Consider the following 15,096-nt stretch of genomic DNA (forward strand, 5'->3'; position numbering starts at 1 on the left):
GTTTTTCATTATAACAACGATTAATATCCAGGAATTTTCCCAGAGTTTTACGAGCAATTGAAGTTGCCTCCCATGCTCGTATGTAAAACCCATAGAGAATCTATTATCACGTGAAAATCTGTATCTCATCTCAATTACACAGCTGTGGTGCGCAGGTGTTACCCAATGGGAATGAGGGCGATAATTTACAGCACAGCTAAAAGAACACAGACCACCGTAATAAAAAAAAAGCACATCATAAAAAAACCAAGCTCAGCTGATATCCCAAGGCCATTTCAGCTCAAGGCGGTCAGAGTTGGACAGACGTCTCAGGTTTTATCGTGATAATATATGAGTTTGGCATCTGACTCTTGGCTGGTCCCACTAATAAGAACGTACCTGAACAAGCTTCATCCAGTTCGCCTTTCCCGAACCAGAGCTGAGCTCCATGAATGGTGCATGTGTGAAACTGCAGTCGAAACACAGAATCCCTCTCAGCAGACTGAACCCGTCTGTGATAACACTTCACCTACAGGACAGACAGGTAGAGAGACCATAAAAGTGACAGAGAGCAAGAGAGGGAGATTAAAGTAATGGAAATGTCTACGGTTTGACAGTTGTAATACATCAGGGTCAGATAAAAACAGACGCACATACCATGATGTCTCCTTTCAGCAGCAGTGCAGGCTCAATAGTAACAATCAGCCGTCTGCTCCCAGAGCCCTGCAGATCACTACACAACACATACATACTCTTTAAACTAGATTTACATTTCCTGAAGAAGATGTGAAGGGTTAAAAACTATCCTTCATGATTTTAGGGTGTTGCCATGGTGTTGCTATGCAGATGCATCAAAGGTGTTTGTGGGCGGTTGTACTTCATGTTACTATAGTTCATTCTGGGAGGTTGCTGTTGCTCAGGTTGCTTTAGGATGTTGTTAGGTTGCTGCTAGGGTAGTCTGGGTGGTTGCTAGGGTGTTGCTATAACATACTGGATGATTGACAAGGTTTTAGTATAGCATTCTAGATGATAGATCCGTCCTTCGGATGAGACGTTAAACCGAGGTCCTGACTCTTTGTGGCCATTAAAACTCCCATGGCACTTCTTGTAAAAGAGTAGGGGTGTAACCCCAGTGCCCTGGCCACATTCCACCCATTGGCCCTTGCCAATCATGCCACACTGGTGGTGGTTGAGGAGAGAACCCATGATATACATATTCATATTCATTCATTCATGGTTGCTAGGATGTTCTGGGAGTTTCCTATGTGGTTACTTACTGGCTAAAGTAAAACGTCAACCCACAAAGTATTAAAGGGATACTCATTTTACCACTCCCCCAGAGTTAAACAGTTGAGTTTTACCGTTTTCAAATCCATTCAGCCGATTTTCTGATATTTAGAAGAATATCAGTAATCAGACTGTTTCTGGTCTCGTTGACTTCCATAGTATATATTTTGTCCTACTATGGAAGTCAATGAGACCAGAAAATGTCTGGTTACTGATATTCTTCTAAATATCAGAAAATCGGCTGAATGGATTTGAAAACGGTAAAACTCAACTGTTTAACTCTGGGGGAGTTGTAAAATGAGCCTATTTCCAAAAAAAAAAAGTGGAGTATCCCTTTAACACCCTTAACATCATATGTGATTTTAGGGTGTTTTCATAATGTTGCTAGGCAGTTGCTAAGGTCTGTAAAGTTATTTTAATTTGTTTTCATGCAGTGCTAGTGTGTTGAGGGATTTGCTAGGGCATTCTGAGATGTTGTTAGGGAATTCTGGGTAGTTGCTAGTATGGTAAATTGTTTAAATTGTTTTCATGCAGTTGATAAGGTGATACTAGGGCATTGTGGATGGTTGCTAGGGTTTTCGGGGTGGTTGTTAGGTTGTTCTGGGAGGTTGCTAAGGTGTCGTTAGGGTATACTGGATGGTGGCTGTTGCTATGGCTTTCTGGGTGGTTGGTATGGTGATCTGGAATGGGTGGTTGTTAGATGGCTGCCTGTATAGGGTGCTGCCATAGTGTTGCTATGCAGTTGCTAAGGTGTTCTGAGTGGCTTTAATGGTTTAAAGCAGTTGATAAGGTGTTGCTAGGGCATTGTGGGTGGTTGATAGGGTGTTAGGTTGTTGCTAAGGCATTGTTTGGATTTTTTCCCCACCAGATGAAAACCTTAAGTGTGATGATTGCTTAAAAAAGTTGCAGCAAACCTTTTTATAAGAAACTACAAATTGTGAGGCATCATTCTACGTGCCAAATTGTAATACTTAGGATTAATGAACAAGCCCCTAAGTAATAAGCAGCAGTAATTGCAATATTTGTCGAAGCAACCCCTAATCATGCTTTAAATTATGTGAACGTCTCCAATAGATCCGCACTCACTATATGCCAGAAGTGTAGACGAGCTGCATGGACTGATAGATCTTCAGGAAAGGAAAGAAACCTGTCAAGAGAGTGAGGAAAAAGCGAGATATGAAGGAGGATTTGGCAAACTCCCTCTGAGTGTCTCTCCTCCACTGCGAAAGATTAAAACAAACTTGAAATGTGTGTGTGAATGTGAAGGAGGATTCGCTTAACAAATGAATACAGACTCACAGACACATATGACCTCATCAAGGGCTTATATATGAATATCAGGAAAACATTCACTCACCTCCATCTTCCTGGAAGTTAGGGATGGTAGGAATGAGGACCTGATGGAGGAAGAGAGGACTGCTGTTCATTTTGATGGCCCCTGAGAGCAGCCCTCCAAAGTAATAGATATACCTGCAGAGAGAAACATCAATGTTAACATTGAAAAAACAAGTATGTGAATAGCAATAGTCAATAAAGAATCAACAAAGATTAAAAATCCTGAACGACGCACCTGTTCTGAGAGGGTTGGAGAGAGGACGACACTTTATCTTCACAAAACTTCCTCATTGCCAATGTGCTGAGGGCCTGATCTGCCCTGTGTGCATAAACGCAGTTGAAGACATTAGAGAAAAAGCACACCAAAGACACATGCTGGTTTTAAAGACAACAACAACAACAACAAAAAATTATTATTTAAAATTTAAGCTGCCTTTAATTAAGTTCGATTATTTTAATACATAACAAATAAATTAATAGCATTATTTTATTGGAAGTTTGCTCAGGCCCCCTAGAGGGCACCAGTCCCCTGGTTAAGAACCACGGATGAACTTACCCTGCGGATATCTTGCTGTAATGCATGTAGGCAGCAATGATAACACCTGTCTTTCCTTTGTTGCCCTGAAAAACAATCAATATTAATCAATACAACTGCTAAAGATAAGGATTTAAGGCCCTTGCACACTGAGTTCGAAATTCGCGTCCGAAATTTTCGCACGTTAAAAAATAAATACGACCTCATGCGATGTCAATCACGCTTGCACACTGCCTCCGAAACTTTCGTCCGTCATAAAAAAATTCGGTGTTTTTCGTACCAGTAGCAAGCAGTTTGAATGGTGTTTTGACAATTCAGAGCCACTGAATCACGAATACGAAAAAACGAATGCGAAAATTTCGGACTCACTCTGTGTGCAAGGGCCTTTACACTTACAATCTGTTCCAAATAAAGAAGGCAAGCAGAGAATCAGGTTTTAAACTCTTGTACAGTCGGGTATAAAAGTATGAGACCACTTTTGAAAAGCCAAACAATTTGAATTAGTTTTAAAAATTGAACATGAATTTCAAAAATGTACAAAATTGTATCAATGTATCAATGCTTTCTCATCTCACACAAACTAAAAGCTTGTCAAACCAGACATCCTCTGAGGTCTGGCATCATTTTATCATCTGTGGCGACTCTCTGTTGGGTGGTCCTTAAGGGTCATGTCAACACCCTTTAGCACTCTGTCAGTGTCTGTGACCCTGACATGAACTGTCCAATGACTACTATGACCTCTGACCTTACAGTGCAGAACGACCACATGATGGGGGTCGGAGTTCAGCCAGTTCTCCATTGCTTTGCACATGGCACAGATCTTATCCAGTGGAGGAGCGTGCATATCTGGCCAGCCGAAGTCATGAACCTGAGGGAGGGGGACAGAGAGAAAGAATGGCTTTTTAATCTTGGCTGGTGTAATCGCCTAATCGGGTCTTTAAAAGATAAACCGCAAAGCAACTAGTGATAGAAACACATAAAATTATAAAAACTGAGCCTTACCTTTGGGTTTAATCGGGTGATGTCATGCCTTCGCTCAGACAGATTGAATAACTGTTGGATAAAAATGGACCCGAACAATGAAAATGCCTTTAATGCAAGTTTCCCTCAGATGCAGACATACAATAAATACACACTGAGTGGCGTACCAGAAACTTGTCCTGGTGTTTGGACTTGAGCATGGCTGCCACCTCCCTGAGGTTGAGGCGATACCGCTGTTCTTCCAGCAGAGGAGGAAAAAACACCGAGATGATCCTCTCCGTGATGTACGTGAGGTCGAAATCATAATGCCTCTCCATCACTCTGTCCATCACCCGATCCACACTGAAGCTCCTGAGAGAGGGAAGGGAAAACCTGATCACGCCAGCTTAAAGATCCTGTGAAATGACTTGAAAAGCTAACAGACATGAACTAAAAGCCACAAAACGTCAAAACCTGTTGCTGGTCCAAGATGATCTACTAATACCTCTCGGATTGAGCAAGATGGTCTACCAAGAGTAAACCATGTCTACCAGCTTTCAGCCCAAACAATTAACCATCTAGACTAGTTTGGACAGCTAGAAACACAAACTATCAGAAGGGATGGCTGGGAAATTAAAAAAAAGGATGCATGATTATATGAAATGATATGATACAATAGATAAAATATGATATATAATGAGATATGATATGATATATGATATGATGTCTGTCTGTCCGTCCGTCTATCAATCTATTCACCATCCTTCTGTCTGTCTGTCTGTCCATCCATCGTCTATCTGTCCACCCATCCATCATCTATGTCCATCCATCCATCCATCATCTATCTGTTCACCCATCAATCCATACATCCATCCTCTATCTGTCCATCCATCCAGCATCTATCTGTCCATCCATCCATCATCTATCTGTCCATCCATCCATCCTCTATCTGTCCATCCATCCAGCATCTATCTATCCATCCATCATCTATCCATCCATCATCTATCTGTCCATCCATCCATCATCTGTCTATTCATCCATCATCTATCTATCCATCCATCATCTATCTGTCCATCCATCCATCATCTATCTGTCCATCCATCCATCCTCTATCTGTCCATCCATCCATCATCTATCTGTTCATCTATCTATCTATCCATCCATCATCTATCCATCCATCATCTATCTGTCCATCCATCCATCATCTGTCTATCCATCCATCCATCCATCATCTATCTGTCCATCCATCCATCATCTGTCTATCCATCCATCCATCATCTATCTATCCATCCATTAATTATCTATCTGTCCACCCATCTATCCATCATCTATCTGTCCATCCATCCATCATCTATTTGTCCATCAATCCATCACCTATTTGTCCATTGATCCTTCATCTATCTATTCATCCATCATCTATCTGTCCACCCATCTATCTGTCCATCCATCCATCACCTATCTGTCCACCCATCTATCCATCATCTATCTGTCCATCCATCCATCACCTATCTGTCCACCCATCTATCCATCATCTATCTGTCCATCCACCCATCCATCATCTATTTGTCCATCAATCCATCATCTATCTGTTCATCCATCATCTATCTGTCCATCCATCCATCCATCCATCATCTATCTGTCCATCCATCATCTATCTGTCCATCCATCATCTATCTATCCATCGATCCTTCATCTATCTGTTCATCCATCATCTATCTGTCCACCCATCATCTATTTGTACATCCATCCATCATCTATCTGTTTATCCTTCCATCCATCATCTATCTGTCCATCCATCACTCATCCATCCATCCATCCATCCAAACCGCTGAAATCATCATCAAGAATGTTGTGAAGTCCAGTAAATGTTATTTTATTGGATAACTGGAGTTTGTTCTGAGAGTTGTGTTTGATTGGCCACAGCTGAGCTGTCTAACCACGCACCCTGACACACATTAGCTCTCTGCTCCTCACCACACTGTGGCGGCCAAAAGAGATTTTTGACTTTTCACATCAAATCCGAAGGGAATAACACCCTGCTGAGATGAGGTAACTTATCTGAGATAAGTAGAGATTAGCAGAGAAAATAAAGTCTCAGAACTTAAGCATTCTCCACCGATCCTGCAACGATCAATGAACTTCATGGTTTGAGATTTAATGCTTTAAAAGCTTTGATTCTTTTCAGCCAAACATACCTCGGGAGAGTGTTTCTCTGTTTACTGTAGGTCAGAGACTTGGTCGAGCCCTGGAAAAAGGACAAAATATGATCACATCCTTGCATTTGGTAACAATAAATTCAAACTGTTTTGTCTAGGTGACTGTGCCAACTCTTGGTACAAAAGATTGTATTTTCTGTTTATTTAAACCATATTTTTTTCTAAATATCTTTTCTACTTTTAAGGATATCCATATGTGCGATATGTAAACAGGCAAATGCCACTAAGAACTGAAAGCACTGTCAGAGGCACAACAGCAAAAGAAAATGAAGAAGAGGATCACTTATTCTTGAGACATGGAGTCTAATGCAGACAATTACTGTAAATATTGACTGACGTCCCAGCAAAAAAAAATAATATATATATATATATATATATATATATATATATTGGTGACATTTCTGATTATCATCTTGATTTAGATCTTAAATGGTCAATTTCTGATCTAGAGGAAGAGACATGTGTTGGCTGTGAGAGAGAAAATGAAAAAATAATGAAAAAGTTCTTACCAGATGCTGAATGTGTCTAGAGGAGGACGTTCCCCTTCGCTGCATCAGATGAGAACACAGATATATGAACAGAGGAACAACACAAAAATGTACCATATCTTTCATTCATTACTTCCAGAAGCATATCTGAACCAGGAGTGCAACTGGTGACCCCTCAAAAAAGTACAGGACACCCTTGATTACATCAATATACTTAACTAAATGAAAAGAATAAAACAAACTAACAACCTAAATATTTACACACTAATGAAAGTTAAAGTTACCCTGTGTTTTAGGACATCAAACACACATATTGTCTCAGCATTTCTTAGTCCCATCATAGGCACTATGTTTGAAAATGCTGGTCTCAAAAGGTTTTGAGATACCACCAAAGTCATAAGACACTTTAATTCAGATAATAAACTACAATTCAAAGTTAGGGTCACTAAGATATCTTGTTAAAGAAATTCATACTTTTAATTAAGCAACAAGGATGCATTCAATTTATCAAAAGTGACAGAAAAGTCATATATAATGTTGCAAAAGTTGTCTGTTTCATATAAATGCTGTTCGTTCGAACTTTCTATTAATCAAAAAATACTGAAAGAATCATCTATTTCCACAAAAATATTAAGCAACACAAGTGTTTTTAACATATTAGAATTATTTCTGAAGGATCATGTGACAGGAATAACTTACATGTAAAAATATTTTTAAAAAGAAAAGTTATTTCATATTGTGATAATAATTTTAGTGTATTTTTGATCAAACCAATTCAGCCTTGGTGAGCATAAGAGACTCTTACATGCTTGTAAAACAAAGGATAACAGAAAAGTCATTTTTACTTCTAGCAAGTGATGAACAAGGAAGTAAATAATGAGTGAGCCAGTGAGTGGTATAAATGGAAGAAAAAAAGAACAAGGATGATAAATGATGAGATAAAAGGAAGGAAACAAAGACAAAACGAAAGAAAGTCTTACCAGTTCGGAGGGCTGCGCTGGGATGCAGGCTGTGTTGATCTGAAACAGAGAAAAGCAACATGACTCAAACCCATCGCCTCCACCGTCCAACACAGATACATTCACTCATAACCCCGTCGCCTTTCCACGCTCCATCCGTTTGCCCTGAGACGAGGGGAAGGGAGTGGTGAAGAGGGATCTGTTGAGATGGGGAGAAGGAAATGCTTCCCCAAAGCAACAGATAAGCAAACTATCTGCTGATAACACTGAGACTGGAGAAAAAACTGAGGGATTGTGGGTGATGATGGGCAGTAACCAAACACATTAGTGTGCACATTCCTCTCGGATGATCTCGCACAAAACAACAGGACACAACAACATAAATTGTGGCACACTATGTACATGACAAGTCTCTTACACACCATACCAGACACAAACTATGTTGACATGTCTACATGTTTTGGCTTTGTGGGGTAAAGAGGGCGGAGGCATCATTAGTGTGGCAGGCGGGAAAACGTGTGTGTGTGCTGACATTCACCCTTATGTAACATGAAGCGCTCCCCCTCCCCGCACATCCGATCCCCTGCCCAATCCTGCTCTGTTTGTTTGGCCACAGGAAAAGGGCTGAGGCATGGAGAAGTCACTCTGAAGTGCACAGACACTACACTAGGCCTTGACCTACGACTGTGTGTGTGTGAGAGTCTAGGGAGTGAGATAAAGAGTTATTAAAAGATTGTATGTTTTTGTTCAACAAGACAATGAAACATAACTTATGAGGCACTGGAGGATGGAGGGACTTGTTCGTTTGGGTGTTTGTGTCTCCGAAAATACATGCTGGAGATGCGTCTGTGTTTCCTTAAAGGAGCAGTTCACTTTTAAAAAAACTTTTGCTGATAATTTACTCACCCCCATGTCATCCAAGATGTCCATGTCTTTCTTTCTTCAGTTGAAAAGAAATTAAGGTTTTTGATGAAAACATTCCAGGATTTTCTTTATATAATGGACTTCATTGGGAACCAAACGGTTCAAGGTTCAAAAGAGAGTTTCAGTGCAGCTTCAAAGGGCTTGAAACGACACCAGACGATGAATATGGGTCTTATCTAGGACCAATTCGAGTCATGAATTGGTTTGAACGAGTTTGAACAGGAGAGTCACGAGCGCTAGTTCACAGAACAGAGCAAGGCGAACATTTGTGCTTATAAAAATTAAACTTTTTTATTTATCTTTGAAATGAGCGTCTAGTGTCGTTTAAAGCCCTTTGAAGCTGCACTGAAACTCTCATTTGGACCTTGAACCGTTTGGTTCCCAATGAAGTCCATTATATGGAGAAAATCGTGGAATGTTTTCATCAAAAACCTTAATTTATTTTTCGACTGAAGAAAGAAAGACATGGACATCTTGGATGACATGGGGGTGAGTAAATTATCAGCAATTTTTTTTTTTTTTTTTTTTAAAGTGAACTACTCCTTTAAAACCAAATCAAATCAAAATGGGAGTTTTGTGGCTGTTTGGACTGGAGTCATACATATGCTAGCATTGCCCAAAAGTTATCCGATTTAAAATTGACCAAAATTGGACCAAAAATACTGATGACTCATCCTGGACTTGTGGGCGTGTCCTTAATTGTATCCAATCAAACACTCTCTTGATTAGATGTACACAGCGAGTGATTAGTAGTGTGATGCTCTTACTCATATTTACAGCTTTTTCATTATGAATTGAACACCTGGATTACCAAAATATGTAGCATACAATACACAATCAGTGTAAGTGACACTAATTTTACTGTAACTTAACCTTCGATTTCCAGTTAGATGAATAGATCCAATTTTCTGCTTCTTAGCTTACAGTATTACTCGATCAGACTGCCAAAATATAATTTTACACAATTTGATAAATATTTTTATTTCAGGATGATAACCAGACATCACTGAACTACACAAGCAATGATGAGGTCATGTGATAAGTACACTAGTCTTCAAAAGTTTAGGGTGTGTAAAATTTTCTTTTTTTTTAATTTGAAATAGGTTTCTTAATGCTCAATAAGCCTGCATTTATTTGATTAAAAATACAGTAAAAACAGGAACATTGTGACATTATTATAATTCAGAAGAACTTGAAAAAGTTGAAATTTCCCTCATGATCCCTCAGAAATCATTCTAATATCAATGTTGAAAACACTTGTGCTGCTTAATATATATATATATATATATATATATATATATATATATATATATATATATATTTTTTTTTTTTTTTGAAAAACATAATACATTTAGTAACATTGCAAAATGCTGGGTTGTTTTAACCCAACTTTGGGTCAAATATGGACAAACCCAAACATGGTTTAAAATGTAATAAAAAAAATGTAACCCAATGGCTGGGTTTGTCCATATTTGACCCAAAGTTGGGTTAAAACAACCCAGCATTTTTTTAGAGTAAACTTTTTTACTGTTCTATTTCCAGTTTGATGAATGAATCTGATTTATCAGCAGAGATTTTTTAACATTTCTTTCTTGACTCATTATTTGATCCGACAGCCAAAAGTCTTTCATTTAAAAATGCACTATAAGGCGGTCTCCAGTGTGATACAGTGCAGTACACTATTATCCCAATAGCCAGTGTTTGTTCTCATCAGTGTTTTTGTGTGTTGCTAGGTGGGATCCCATTATGATATCAAGTTTCCTCTTTTCTTGGCGAAAAAAGCTGCCGTCACATTTGAAGAAAGTGAACGATTATGTCTCAAAACGCCGTGCGGACAGAATTCAAGGATAATATTTCACTCCGGTGGAAAAAGACATCTTCCCCACGGTATTCAAAGACAAGAAATCGCGCTGCGTCTCTCCCCACACACAGAGGGCTGCACAACCTGCCCGTAATCCTGTGAGGGAAGAGGAGTGTTAGGTGAAACGCAGTGTAACTATTTTTACCAGGTGTAAAAGATATCACTGCGACTGTGTTAAAGACATCAGCAATTACTGACCCTCACACTCTCTTAAAGTCTGTCGCCACGAGCAGATGTTTCTTCTTCAAAGCCCCTGTAGCTTTTTCATTTTCCTTTTAATTCCCTGGGAACATTTTCCCGCTTCCTCTGGTAACTCTCCCCCTGCTTCCATCCATATATTCCTTTTTTCCCTCTGCATGTCAGTCATTCCATAAACATTTCCTCATCCATCCTGTTCATGTTTTCATACACTGCTCGTTCATCCTTTCTCTTCCTCTGTAACTGTATTTTGGTCTTCCTTTACAAAAATGTAATTCACCTAAATCCAAGGTGTGGGGCCCTTTTTAAAGGGGTCCTATTATAGCTTTTACGAAGTCTTGATTTTGTTTTTGGGGTGTACTAGAATGCTGACTCAAATGTGTCGTTTATTTCCCATTTCGATGAAGAAGCCCCGAAATAAGAAATGTGCTATGATTGGTTAGCTGGCCAGGTGTGTTGTGTTGTGAAATGTCCCGTCAATTTTAAACCAATTCAAGCTCGATTCAGACTTAATAATGTAACCAAACAAGAGGATCGTCCTCACACTGTGAAGATCTAAACATATTTAGATATACAGGAAATCACAATGGAAGACGATTTCGATATATCAACAGACAACGTTGAATTTTTTTCGCAACCGCGGAAGAGATCACTTCCGGCGCTTTCCAGCACTTGCGCAGACAACTTGGACGTGACTGTGATTACAAGAGGTAAAAACTAAATATATATTGTTCGTTTTCTCACACAAACCGCTCGTTTCGTGTCTTAGGCCATCAATGTGTACTAACATTTACGACTCATTAAATCATATTTAATTTGGACTTCTCTGTGCATGCTCTTTGAGGGAAACCCCATAGACCTCCATTATATGACTGACAGACAAGAACGGTTTGACCTAAAAATATCAAAATTGAAAATACTGTGGAAACAAGGACACCTACATCTTGGATGCCCTTGAGGTACGCTAAAACATGAATTAATACAGTAAACTATTGTCCCGATAAATTTAAAACTGCTCCATTTCAGAAATAGCCAGCATTTTCTCTCTAAGCTGTTCTCTGTAAAACGTGCAGCACACATAACTGCGAATGGGTGGTTGCCAGGGCGTTGCTATGCAGCCACTACTAAATGGGTTGTTTTAATCACGTTACTACTGTAGGTGATGGTTAGGATTTTCTTGATGATTACTTACAGACCTCATCAAAAAAGCTCAAGTATAGATGTATGTGTGCCTTTGGGATTTTTTCAGCTGTTTCATTGTCCAACAACAAAAAAATGTAAGTCTATCTGCTGAGAGAAGTAATATCACATCTTACTCTCCAAAATGAGATTTTATGCATCACTCATGTCCTTAGCACAAATAGTGCAGGACGAGCTACACGCCAAAATTTAATTTGCAGGATTAGGGGTTTGTTCAGATCCCCAAGTATGAGATATAACCACTAATAAGTGCAGTAACTATGCTATTTCGGTGGTCACCATGGTAAATATTTGTTTCCGCACAAGCCTGATCGTTCCATTTGAATCCAAAATACTTCTCTCTTTCCTCTCGCTAATCTTTTTCCTTCTCTCCACGCCAGCGCTCTTTTGTTTCTTCCAGTATGTAACCTTCTTTCTCTCCCTCCATCACTCGCTCTGACGTTCTTTCTCCTTATCCAATCCACACTTTCCGCTTTTCATTTTTCTCTCATTTAACAAAATGCCAATCCTCTCCACCTCCCTCAGACCGGCCGGCCTGCCGCCAGAACAAACTCAGAGCTCCATCTGCGAGACCAAATCTCACGCACGACTCCTGCAGCAGCCTTTCATCCCTCGATTCCTCTATTTATCCATTATGCTTTCTTCCCCTCCCTCCATCTGTCTGTGCTAACAGCAGGCCCCTGTTCTGTGCCCCTGTGTTCTGCAGAAAGCCCAGAGGAACATGTTCCCACGTGTAATGGGACGTCAAGGGTGAGGGGCGAGTCCACGTGCCAAGTGTAATACCACAGGAGGCTTTTTTTAATATGACAGGGATGTGTTTTGACCGTAAGGTGGCTCTACCGAATCAAAGCTCCAAACAAAACACGGCTGAGCTCATAACTCATTTATTATGCTCGTAATAAGACGGTTAAACAGCAACTTTACACAGCATGTTTAAAGAAGTAAAACACAAAATATATCAGTACCACATTGGTTTATATTAGCGATTGGTCTTTATATTATTGTGCAGCTCATTTACCCTTTTTCATTTATTTATTTTTTTATTGAGATTATCTTTGCCGTCATCTTACTCTTACTTAAAGGAGTAGTTCAGTTAAAAAAAAAAAAAAACTTTTGCTGATAATTTACTCACCCCCATGTCATCCAAGATGTCCATGTCATTCTTTCTTCATTGAACAGAAATGAAGGTTTTTGATGAAAACTTTCCAACATTTTTCTCCATATAATGGACTTCAAAGGGAACCAAATGGTTCAAGGTCCAAAAGACAGTTTCCGTGCAAACTGCAAACTGTTCAAGGGCTTTAAACGATTCCAGACGATGAATAAGGGTCTTATCAAGCGAAACGATCACTCATTAAAAGAAAATAACAAATTTTAACTTTTATAAGCTCAAATGCTCGCCTTGCTTGGTTCTGTGATGCGCGTTCGTGACTCTCCTGTTCGAACTCGTTCATCAAAATGAACAAATCTTCTCCCGAGTCAACTTGTTCATTTCGTTTGTTGAATGAACCAAATGACACGAAAAAAGATTCGTTCATTTTGATAAAGGAGTTCAAAAAGGAGAGTCACGATCACAGAACAGAGCAAGGCGACCATTTGAGCTTATAAAACTTAAACTTTGAGCTTATAAAACTTAAACTTTGAGCTTATAAAACTTAAACATCAGTTGCACATGAATGAGTGCACTCCATAACATCCACTATGCTTACGGACACCACTACAAATGAAACAGCACAACTGTTTTAAGCATTCATTGATAATAATCAGAAATGTTTCTTGAGCATCAAATCATCATATTAGAATGATTGCTGAAGCATCATGTGACACTGAATACTGGAGTAATGATGCTGAAAATACAACTTTGCATCACAGGAATTAATTACATTTTAAAATATATTCAAATAGAAAACTGTTATCTCACATTTTACTGAATTTTCAATTCTTTCAAAAATATCTTGACAATTGTGTGTGTGTAGCAGATTTACCTAACGAGAACGGGATTTTGTATTTTTATGGGAGGTTTTGAGTGCTTTGCTTAGGCTCAGCATCTAGGAAGTTCCTGGACTGATTTGATTCGGTCATCCCAGTAGCAGCTGCTCCATCCGCTCCACACTCGTTTCCTGTTCGTAGAGGTGTGAGGCTTTTTAAAGAGTTCCTCGGAGGCAGAGAGGAAATGTCCCTTGTTGCTGTGTGTACACGTGTGTGTGTTGGGGTCTGGAGATGCATGTAGAGATAAAAACGTGGACGGAGAGAGGAGGAGCAGAAGGATATGTAACAAGGAGTCTATACAAGAAGGGTGGAGATGAACATGAGGGCAGAGGAAATGGAGAAAGGAGGGGGAGAGATGGAGGGATGCGTGGGTGGACGGTGGGCTCGGGTGTAAACAGTGTAATTATTGTGATTAGTCCGAGCTGAATGCAGAGGTCTCAGGAGAAGCAGAAACAGCCTTCAATAGTGAGTGCACATCTCAGGAAACATGTCAAGAATGTGTCATGATCATATTTCAAGTTTATCAATTATAGCCTGTTTTAGGACCATCAAGGTTTCATGAAAATAAAGACCCATTCCCATTACTGTAATGCAAACAAATGTGAAATAAACTGTAATGTGAAAATAAGAATGATATATTAGTTTAAATCATATGCCATATTATGAATGTGATTATGAATATTGTACAATCTTCAGTTTACAGTAATGAGAATCTAATGAGCATCATCATGTCTGGACAAATATATATATATATATATATATAAGAAATATTTTCATGTATATACTGTATATAGATTTATATATAATTTATATTATATATAAATATAAATATTTTATATACAAATAATATTTTTTTCTTAAAAATACACACACACACACACACACACATATATATATATATATATACACAAAATAATTATACACAGTGCACCCACATATATTATGTAAACACAAAATTTTATTTTGGATGCGATTAATTGCGATTAATCGTTTTAATAATAAAAATAATAATTATTAACTGTATAAAAATAATGGTCATCTATATAATAATAATTATTATTATTGAAAATTGAAAATAAACATGTAGAAAATAAATAAGTAATAATTATTATTAATTTATAACAATAACATCATAATTTGTGTGTTATTTTATTATTATTAAAAT

At 38.6% G+C, this 15,096-nt stretch overlaps 1 protein-coding gene across 8 annotated transcripts in view; it reads right to left on the reverse strand.

Annotated features, from left to right (window-relative positions):
- The window catches only part of tns2a (tensin 2a), an 85,661-nt gene that overhangs the window by 40,016 nt on the left and 30,549 nt on the right, over positions 1-15,096 (reverse strand). For all 8 annotated transcript variants that reach the window (XM_039652162.2, XM_089124202.1, XM_039652167.2 and 5 more), the window contains 12 exons: positions 7,781-7,819; positions 6,822-6,860; positions 6,292-6,341; positions 4,285-4,468; positions 4,139-4,189; positions 3,882-4,004; positions 3,158-3,222; positions 2,837-2,920; positions 2,624-2,736; positions 2,353-2,413; positions 637-712; positions 379-508 (listed from right to left, as the gene is read on the reverse strand). In XM_039652162.2, the coding sequence (XP_039508096.2) occupies positions 379-508; positions 637-712; positions 2,353-2,413; positions 2,624-2,736; positions 2,837-2,920; positions 3,158-3,222; positions 3,882-4,004; positions 4,139-4,189; positions 4,285-4,468; positions 6,292-6,341; positions 6,822-6,860; positions 7,781-7,819 (1,015 nt within the window). The remainder of the gene's footprint in view (positions 1-378; positions 509-636; positions 713-2,352; positions 2,414-2,623; positions 2,737-2,836; positions 2,921-3,157; positions 3,223-3,881; positions 4,005-4,138; positions 4,190-4,284; positions 4,469-6,291; positions 6,342-6,821; positions 6,861-7,780; positions 7,820-15,096) is intronic.

This window comes from Pimephales promelas, chromosome 20, assembly GCF_988280905.1.
Source record: "Pimephales promelas chromosome 20, fPimPro1.hap1.1, whole genome shotgun sequence".
NCBI classification, from domain to species: Eukaryota; Metazoa; Chordata; class Actinopteri; order Cypriniformes; family Leuciscidae; genus Pimephales; species Pimephales promelas.